Here is a 9727-nt window from a genome sequence, read left to right as displayed (position 1 = left end):
GAGCTAATTCGGCTCTCTGCTTCAAACAAACTTTTCTTTTTTTGAAAAGATTCAAAATTTTTTTTCATCCCTTGCTATTGGAGTACATACAAAACTGTTCACTATAAATGCTTCATCAGTCTAGCACAAGCCTCGCACACGGTTGTCGGTATATTTGTTCGCATGGTCACTTGGTAAGCCCAGGACAGTACAAAGTAACAAATTTAATTAAGAGGTTATCTAATGTTCATCAATCATCAAACATGTGTCTGTTGTCTTCCATTCCAAGTGCTCAAAACACATAATAACATTCCATTTCCCATGCGCTCAAAACACATAATAAAAGCATTAAGAAATTTGAAGGAAAAAGGTCACAAGTACTAGTTTGGAGGAGATTACAAAATAAACGAGCATCAAGACTATAATTTTCTCGATCCATAACAAATTAACAATGCACGTGAATTCTTGCCGCTTTCATGACATATTTAATACAGGTGGATTAGATCACAAGGAAGCAACATTTTCCACACTTCAATATTCTGCAAGCACACATTTTTTTTGTATATATATAAGTAAAGCCACGCCATCACTTGCATACACCATACATGTAGTAATCTCTTGATACAAGGTAATTCAAAAACCCATCACCCAATCAAGAAAAGAAGTGCTGCGTCGTACATATAGTTACGTACTTACGTCGGAAGACATCACGTAAAACCCTAGATATCTACCACATGGCGTCTTCCACAAACTAACCTCATTAGCAGACATCGTCTTCTTCCTCTCGCTTTTGCACCGCCAGAGATAGCATCCATCCAACGCCACCATCACAGTCACACTACGGACAACTCGACCGACCATAGCTCGAGCATCACATATTTTCTCCCAATATTTTTTTCCTACCTTTGGGACGCATTTAATTTTCCCGGCCAAAAAAAAATAATATTGGAGGGAAATATTCTAGAGAATACCAAACGCGGCGGAGAAGCCTTGCTTCTCTCCTACAGGCGGAGGAGGCCGTGGATGCCGTCGGCGGTGGCGGCCTCCACGTTGCAGGACGGCGCGGCCGGCACCGCCACCGCCCTGGAGGCCGTGGCAGGGGACGCTTTCATGACGAGGGAGAACCTGGGCATCGGCAGGCTGCTGGGTGGCGGCGCGAGCGCGTGCAGCAGTTCCTGGACGAAGTTCCTGGCCACCTCCTGCTCGAGGTCGTCCAGCGCCTCGTTCACCACCGGCGCGGGCGGCAGAGGCGTCGCCCGCTCCAACGGCTTCTTTTTTTGCGCCCTGGGCGCCTCCGCCGTCGACGGCGGCGGCGGCCTTGCCGGCCTCCTCCTCCTGTCCCTCTCACGCCGCGCAGGTGCTGGCGCTGCTGCTGCTGCTGGAACTGTGGTGGTTACCGCTGCGCTCCGGCCGGCGCGTGGCGCCGGCGGTGGCGGGGGCGGAGCTGCTGGTAGGCAGGGGAAAGTGGCGTACTTGGTGGCGGCGGGTGGGAGTGGCAGGAGCGGCGGTTGGTTGGACGGTAGGAGAGGCAGAGATGGCGACGAGTATATCGGAGGCCTCGCGTACGGAAGCGCCGGAGCGGAGGTCCACGCGCCACCGTTGTGCAGGTGGTTGTATGGCTGGAGCATCGGGAAGGAGCTGTACGCGCCGCCCGGCGCCGCCGGCCTCGCGCCGAGCCCCCGCCGGCTGCGGCCGAGGGACCTCGTCTTGGGGAACTCGAGGCTTCCAGACGATCGATCAAAGAGAACGTTTTCCATCTTGTTGATCTGGGATGAAAGGTCTTACTTCTTAGGTCTCTCTGCGCTATTTTGCTCCAAGAAAGACACAGGTTTCCGTTGGGATTGCTGAAGGGAAAAGGAAATCAAAAGGAGAACTGCTGAGAAGGTTAAAAGCTGAAAGAACTGTATTAGTTTGAGTGAAAACTGCAAGAAGAAGCTAGCGAGATCCTTGGGGAAGAAAAACAGCAAGGATGCTAGGATTGATCGATGCAGCGGCTTTAGATCAAGAAGAAGAGAAAGAAACGGAGAAAAGAAAAGAAGAACGAAAAAAAACGAGGAAGAAGAAGCTCTATCTATTCTTGTGTGGAGACTGGAGAAGATGTTGTCTTCCTCCAGCTGCTGTCTAAGGTAGAGAGGGAAGAATGGCCATGCACTGAGACCAAGCCCGCCCTCCACCACCGGGCTACAGCTCGGTGGCATGCGATGGCCCCCCTCTTTATAGCTGAGAGGATGAAGGTTGAGAGATGGGTTAGGTGTCACACCGTCTATCTAACGTTGGGGAAAATATGGGAGGGGATTTGACAATTGACCATAAACTACCGTCCTCGGTTTCTTCTCTAGCGCTAATGGCAAGTTTGCACGTGTCAGATTGTCTTCCAGGGTAAGTTAAAAAAAATACTTGTGGTGATGATGCCCCCTGAGAGAATGGTATTTTGTTCTTTGCCAGTTGTGAGCATTGTTCCGGGAACACTACCAGCAGAAGATAAGCTATGTGTACTCCCGAAAAAATACTAAAAATAGTCCCGGCATAATTAGGACAAATATATAGGAGCGATACTTCACGTATCATTTATTTGTATAACTCAATTTGTTATAATTTAGACAAATGCTTCAATAGACGCATTTAAACTTCAAAATAATCAGCAAGCAGACAAACTTATTCAAATTTATCTGCTCATAGTGTATCAGCATAACAAACAAGCGCCTGCAGCGTTTGAGAGACAAGGGATTATGGAACAAAAAAATATGCAAGTGGGGGTGCGGTTTTGCGTTCTTGCAAAACAAAAAATGCCGACAGCCACAGTTAGACCAGCCTAGTCAGCCAACCCCATGACTCGGTGGAAAGAAAAAAAAAACGGCGTGCAAAAACAAAAGGCTCCATGTTTCAAAAAACCTGCAGCACGTCGATGACAGTGGGCCCACGACGCCCGCACAAAAGCCGTCGGCCCCACAGCACAGTGAGCGTAGAGCGCGCCGCGCCACAAAGAGCCCCAATCCCTGGGCGACTGATTTCGGAGTAGGTTTTTACTGTAGCTAGCACGAATCTGGAGGACAGGGACCGACTGCGGGTAGGCCGGCAACCGCCAAACCGACGCCGGCCGCCGGATGGGGATTCCGGCAGGTGCCGCTCGGCCGCATCGGGCCGTCCGTCGATCACGGCCGCGCGAGAGGACGCGCGGAAAGCGACGCCGCCTGGCTTTTCGTCCCGGCCTTTTGCAGCTTTTCGTCCACCGGCCGGCGGGCGGCGCCTCTCCCCGCGCCTGCACAGCACGTCAGCACGCGGGTTTTTCTGCACTTTTTTTTTTCTTCAAAGACTCGCGTCAAAGGGGAGGCTCCGGCTGCCGGCCGGCTAGCCACTTTCTCTGAACAAGGGCTGTAGCACGCCACCGCCAAAACCACAGGGATTCTTTGGTGATCGTCACATGCACGAATGGAGCTCGAGGCGTTGAGCTGTTGCTGACTTGCTGTTTGAGGCTACTCCCTCCGTTCACTTTTGATAGCTATATTTCATCTTGACACAATGACCAAGGAAAACAACTTTACTTATCATATAATAAATACAACACGGACTTTTTTGTTGGTCCTCCAATGCTTTAACTGGAAACTCCTCGTTACCAGTGCTATTTATTGCCACAGCCCATGCCATTAGCAAATATAGCTATCATTTGTGAACATTTGAGTTTTTAAAATATATCTATCAAAAGTGAATGGAGGGAGTACCCTAGACGCCAAAGGCTCGCGCAAGCAGACACGCATGTACGTTGCGGATGCAAATGCAAGCAAGACAGAAAGAGTCGGGTCTACGGTCTGTTGGTGCTGGATCGAGTCTTTCTACTTTCGGTCGGTATAATCGACTTGGTGGTTTTATACTGAAAAAGAAAACGACGTTCAATGCCACAAGCCTATGAAGAATATATTTAATATTATTATTAACATCTATCATATGCGATCAGTGATCATTTGGCAGATTGGAATACTTTGGTTTATTACTAAGTGTTGGTTCATCATGGTTCGAGCTTTAACAACATTGCATTACTGCTTTTCTTAAAGTGTATACAAAAAAGGAGAATGGATTAGGAAAGTGCTTTAGACTCAAATCTAATCATGAAGTTTGAAAAAAAATATCATGGTGTACAAGTAGAATACTACTTTGGAGACAAATATACTAATTTCAATTTTTTTTCTCCAAAAATGAGGTTTAAAATATATCGTGGTTTATGTTGTGCAACTCAAAATGTGTCGTCCTTTTTCTAACTAAATAATCATTCTGCGCTAGAGATCGAGAAGATTTCATGATTGATGAGGAGATATAGGTCTGTCCTTTTCTTAGTAAATTTTTTTTTTGTCTTCCTTGCATTTTGCAATGTATATGCTTTTGAACAGTGCAACGAATGTGCATATTTTTTCTGTTTGCGCATCTGCCTCAGCTTGCAACTGGAGCCTACGAAGGAAAAAGAAGAAAGGATGGTTGCCTAGGTAGTAACATAAAACGATAGATAGATATACCTCAATCGACAGTCATAGGCTAAAGATGTTGAAGCTTACCGGAAATTAAAGGAAAAGTGTGAATATTGACATGGCCATAGACTATTACATGCATGTGTGTAACATGTAAAGAGAAGGGTCGATCTATTCTTTACCACTGGTCGAAGCCCAAGCATCTCTCATACACCAGCTTGTTGATGGGGATTTTGATAAAAAGATGGATTTCTTTAGAGGAAGTGATGCGGTGATGACCCTTTTGGGTGCTGTTCCCCGAGGGGAAGAGATCTACCGGGAGCATCGTGGAAACCGCGTGGGATCACGATGAGGGTGAATATCTCTTCTTTTATTCGAGGATAGACTTTTGAAGATTTGTTAAGCACCGACCAGGTTGAAAAAAGGAGCTTTCAGTGAAATATTCCGGCAGAGAAGACAAAAACTATACTAAGGAACTGGTAAAACAAGCTACTACGTACTCTTATATTAATTAATTAAGGCTGGCATGTGCCGGCGTTTCCATGGCTTGGAGGAATTTAGGATGTAAAGCAAGAAGTAAGTGGAAAATGTTAGTATTGATCTCCATGGACTCGGTCCAACGACCGAGTCGGGCCCTTGACTCGGCTCCCTGGTCGGGGGAACCCAACCCAACTGGGTTGTGGGCCCCTGTCGCGCCGGCACTATATAGAGGAGGTGGGGGCCGCAGAGGCACGTATGCCAAGACAGCACGGTGTCCTCTCGCCCACCTCCGTGACTGCCGACCGAGCGAGTGCCGGAAGTGGCGGGAAGCCCACCGCCACTGTACATTGCCGCCCCGTCGACCACGCCGCGACGCCTCCGCACCGCGCGTCGCTGCCTCAGAGCAGGCCTTCACTGACGAACCAGTGATGGCCGGCTCGAGATCCTCAAGAACCAGTGAGTCACCCCTTTGATCTACTCCTAGTGATCCTGGAAATCTTTACAATGGTATCAAGAGCACCAATCTAGAGAGTAGATCGAGATTGGGAAAGTGGATTCGGTGACGAATCGGAAAGACGGAGACAAAACAAAAGAAATCGATCTCGGATCGGGAAAAAGAAAAGCTCAAACCCTAACCCTAGAAAAGAAAGAGGAGGCGGGCCACCTGGATCTCACTGCCGGCACCACCGCTAGCCGTCGCCGCGTGGGAAAAGAGCCGCCGGAGGCGGCAAGGGCCTCGCTGTCGCGAGGTCAAGCCTTCCCGGGACTGCATTCAGGGCACCACCGTGAAGCCTCTCGATGGAGGCGCGCTCTGACTTGGTCGAGCGCGCGCGTCGGCGAAGAGCCTCGCGGTGGCGCCGCCACCACCGGCCGTCTTCCTACTGTGCTGTCTCGAGCGGCTGCCGCCACCATTTCTGTTGGTAACGATGTGGAGGAAGAATGGGAAAGAGAGAAAGTTGTGAGGGGAGCCGACCGGATCTTCATCGGGGGCGTTTTTCCCCACCGGCGCTGTCGGCCTCCATGGCCGCCGCCGCTGCCTGCAGCTGCCCTATGCGGCGCGCAGAGAGTAAAGGGATGAGAGAAAGAATGGGGAGGAAGGCCAGCAGCGGCGCCGGCCGTTCCCCTCCGGCGAGCCGCATCGGCCGCCGCCGCTCGGGTAAGAAAGAAAGGGGAGGAAGGCCAGCGGCGGCGCCGGCCGTTCCCCTCCGGTGAGCCGCATCAGCTGTCGCCGCTTGGGTCAGAAAGAAGGGGAGGAAAGAAGAACTGGAGCTAGGGTTTTGGGGGCGACTCTGCCGGTGGCTGGTTTTGATCCCGCGAAAGTTGCGGAGAACCGTTGGATCGAATCGACGGCACAGATCGCGTCCCGGACAGATAATGGGCCGGCTGGGCCGCGCGCGGGCAAGCGGGGCCAAGACGCTAGCTACTGCTGGCAGCTGGGCTGCGCTAAGCAAGCGGGCCGTACGGGCCTGTTTTGCGCTACTGCACAGGCTAGATGAACAGTGAAGTTTTGACTAAAAGTCTCTTCATTTCAGAAGCATTTCTTTGAGAATTTTAAACAGTTATTGATCTCTATTCAAATTTGAACCAACGGGACAATTTGTTATAGAGAATAGTAAAGTTTAAAGTGTTTTCTTCTGAATATGGAATTTTCATGTTTGCACTGCAAAGTAAAAGTCTTAACCTCTATTTAAATTAGAACAAACGGGACAATTTAAATAGAGGAGAAGAAAGATATTGGTTTAAAGTTAATTATGATATTGTTATTTTCTGACCAACATTGATGATAACAATATTATAATTTCATTGTGATTTTACGTTCAATGTTAATTCTCTGACATTTTTGCATCAAAGTGATCAACTTTTCAGAGAATAGAGAAAGACAAAGAACAGTTTATGAAAGAAAGAAAAGTTCTCCGCTGCAATAAAGAAAGATAAACTCAGATGAGTTTTTTTCTGTGGGAAAAGGCAGCCTATAAGTTTAAGGTTAAGAAAAGCTTCCGCTGTTGTAAGTCAAAGAAAGATTGTTTTGGCACCATTTTGCCATTGTAAGTGTCAAGTTGAGCATTAGTTTTCTCTTAAAAGAAACGAAATTTAAAGTTTATTATGATGTTGTTATTTTCTAACCAAAGTTGATGATGACAATATTATAATTTTTATTCTAGTCATGTGTTTTATTTCGGTCCAACGGTGATATAGAATTGAAAGTAAAGAAAAATTGTATATTTTAATTTTGACCAACGTTAAATTAAGACATACAATTTTTTCCAAATAGAGAGAAATTAACAAACAAAAGTTGATTCCGATCAATGTTACAAATAAAGTTTTGAGGTTACTCAGTTGTATAGTTTAGGTTAAGAAAAAAAGTGCTTGTTTCATTCTGACTTTTAGTTGATATGGAAAAGAGATGCAACTTATTCGGAAAGGTTTTTGGTTTTTCTCACACTAAAGTTTTTGTAATATAGATATTTGTTAAATTTTCTGATTAAATTTGTCGGCACCCCAGGACTGGGGTACCCCCTCTTGCTGCGTATAGGCAAGAGCCTTGTAGTTATCCTTAACTATGTCCAGCAGCCGGACCCCTGCGGTCCGGAGCCCTGCTCACCCAACAGCGGTCCCGGACCCGTCCCCTGGTTGGGAAAGGTCCGGGAGCACCACGTGTCACGGGAAAAGCTAGCAGTCAGCCCGAACGGCCGGAAGCTCCGGACCTCCCGAAGAGGACCGGATCCCCAGGGAATCCCGGACCCCCCATGGGGTCCGGGACCCCCTGTATAGTAACCGGACCCCTCTCCAAGGAAAGGAATCGTCACCCCGCCTTGGGGTGGTCCGGGGCCACCACGTGTCAACAGGCCCAGATACGTATATAAGGCCGCTTGGTCTCCTTATTAAGACTCACCTACCGTTGTATTCATTACGACAGGAGGACGTCTGCATTGATGTAGCAGAAGCCGAGGCGATACTTTGACCAGGGGACACTATTGATCGCGTATTACCAAGATAGTGGAGCTGCTGGCGCCGCCCACGCCGCGCCTGCCAGTCTGCCATAACAGATGGACACGACGGCTCGGCTTCACCCATTATGACGCCTACATAATAGCCTCAACAGGTCACGCCGCAAGCTACGCTCCCCCAATGGGCACCTTGCTGACGGGACAAGAGAAGACCTCCCTTCGTCAGAGCCTCAGAGGGTCAGCAGGGGATGGAAGCATATCGGAGGAAAGATTCGTAGCCACTGTAGCCATTTGAGTACTCTGCGCAGTATGCTGCACAGTCACGTTGGACCCACTTGTCGGGGCCCCAACGTCCTATGTATCCACACCCCTTGGTCTATAAAAGGGGGCGCTCGTTAGAGAAAAACTCAGGCTGGGTGAGAGCCAAGGCCCGGCAGAGGATAAATTCATACACAACAGAGATCAAAACTTCTCCCAGTGGACGTAGGGTATTACGCTCCGGCGGCCCGAACCACTCTAGATCGTGTGTTCTTGTGTGCTTATCTCAGAGCTAGATCAGCCCAATCGCCTAATACCTTCCCGAGCACCCCCTCACTGGGAATAGGCGGGTGCGTTCCGCCACCCGGCTGTGGGTACCCTAGAAAATCTTATGACAAAATTAGAACCAACGGGAAGATTTAATCAGAAAATAAAGTATATATATGCATGTTTTAGTCATTGTGACCAAAGTTTCTTTGTCCTTCAACAACAGTAAAGATAATGGTTGAAATGAGTTTGATGCATGTTCAATTTGACCAACGTTCAATTAAACATGTATTACCAATGCATTTAAAGTTTTATACCGCATGTCGGAAAAAGTTTTGGCACTTGTGCCATTCATATCCTGCATGGCAGGGAAAGTTTTTGTGATGACTCACATGCGACATAAGTATCACATAAAAGTGAAGAAGTCTGGTGGAGCTTTTAAGCTATCCCAGCAATTCTCATGCACTACTATAGCGGCATGTTTTGGATAGTGACTTGAAAAGAGTCGAAGGACAAAAGAAAGTTTTAGCAAGTATGACTTGCAAAAGTATATCAATATGAAGAATTCTGGTGAGTTCTTGAAAGTGTAACAATATAAAGAACTCTGATGAGCTCTTGAAATGGAACGAGAAAATGGTACTCCCATTGTTTTGCATGACTAGATCATGTCAATAAACCAAGTAATGAAAGGCTCCTCGTTCATAAGTGTTAAAAAATAGTTTCAAAATTATGGAAGCAAAGTTTGTGCCATATTTCGAGGGGGAGAAAGATTAGAAAGACAAGAGAGATTAAGTTTAGAAAGAAATTCCCCCACAAAGTTATTTAAAGCAAGAATGATCTATTAAAGAATAATATGACCGAAAAGGGAGTACAACGGTCATAACATTGATACCCCAATCACAATAGCAAGCAAAATTTTTGGAGTTTTTCAGCTCCAAAGAGGAAGAAAAGATAGTTGAGTCTCAAAGCAATCGAAAGAAAAAGGTCGTGCTTATAGCACCCTATGAGTCTTGTAAATACTGAACCCAAACACAAGCTTAAAGATATTCCATCTTTGCAATAGATGGAATAATCTGGGGTAGTAAGGTATGCCGAGAACTAAGGCTCATAGGAGTGAACCGCCACTGCACATCGCCGCCCCGTTGACCACGCCGCGACGCCTCCGCACCGCGCGTCGCTGCCTCAGAGCAGGCCTTCACCGACGAACCAGTGATGGCCGGCTCGAGATCCTCAAGAACCATTGAGTCACCCCTCTGATCTACTCCTAGTGATCCTGGAAATCCTTACAGAAAAATTCCATCAGCACTCTCCTAGCATTACATATATATCTTATGTGTT

General features: G+C 47.6%; 1 protein-coding gene across 1 annotated transcript; it reads right to left on the bottom strand.

Annotated features, from left to right (window-relative positions):
• Positions 1–474: 474 nt before the first annotated feature.
• LOC120691893 (vegetative cell wall protein gp1-like) lies at positions 475–2195 on the bottom strand. Its single transcript, XM_039975094.1, has one exon. It carries the CDS (start codon positions 1734–1736, stop codon positions 981–983), a length of 756 nt encoding a protein of 251 aa, XP_039831028.1. The 5' UTR covers positions 1737–2195; the 3' UTR covers positions 475–980.
• Positions 2196–9727: the final 7532 nt, after the last annotated feature.

This window comes from Panicum virgatum, chromosome 9N, assembly GCF_016808335.1.
Source record: "Panicum virgatum strain AP13 chromosome 9N, P.virgatum_v5, whole genome shotgun sequence".
NCBI classification, from domain to species: domain Eukaryota; kingdom Viridiplantae; phylum Streptophyta; class Magnoliopsida; order Poales; family Poaceae; genus Panicum; species Panicum virgatum.
This window is presented reverse-complemented; position numbering and strand designations above follow the sequence as displayed.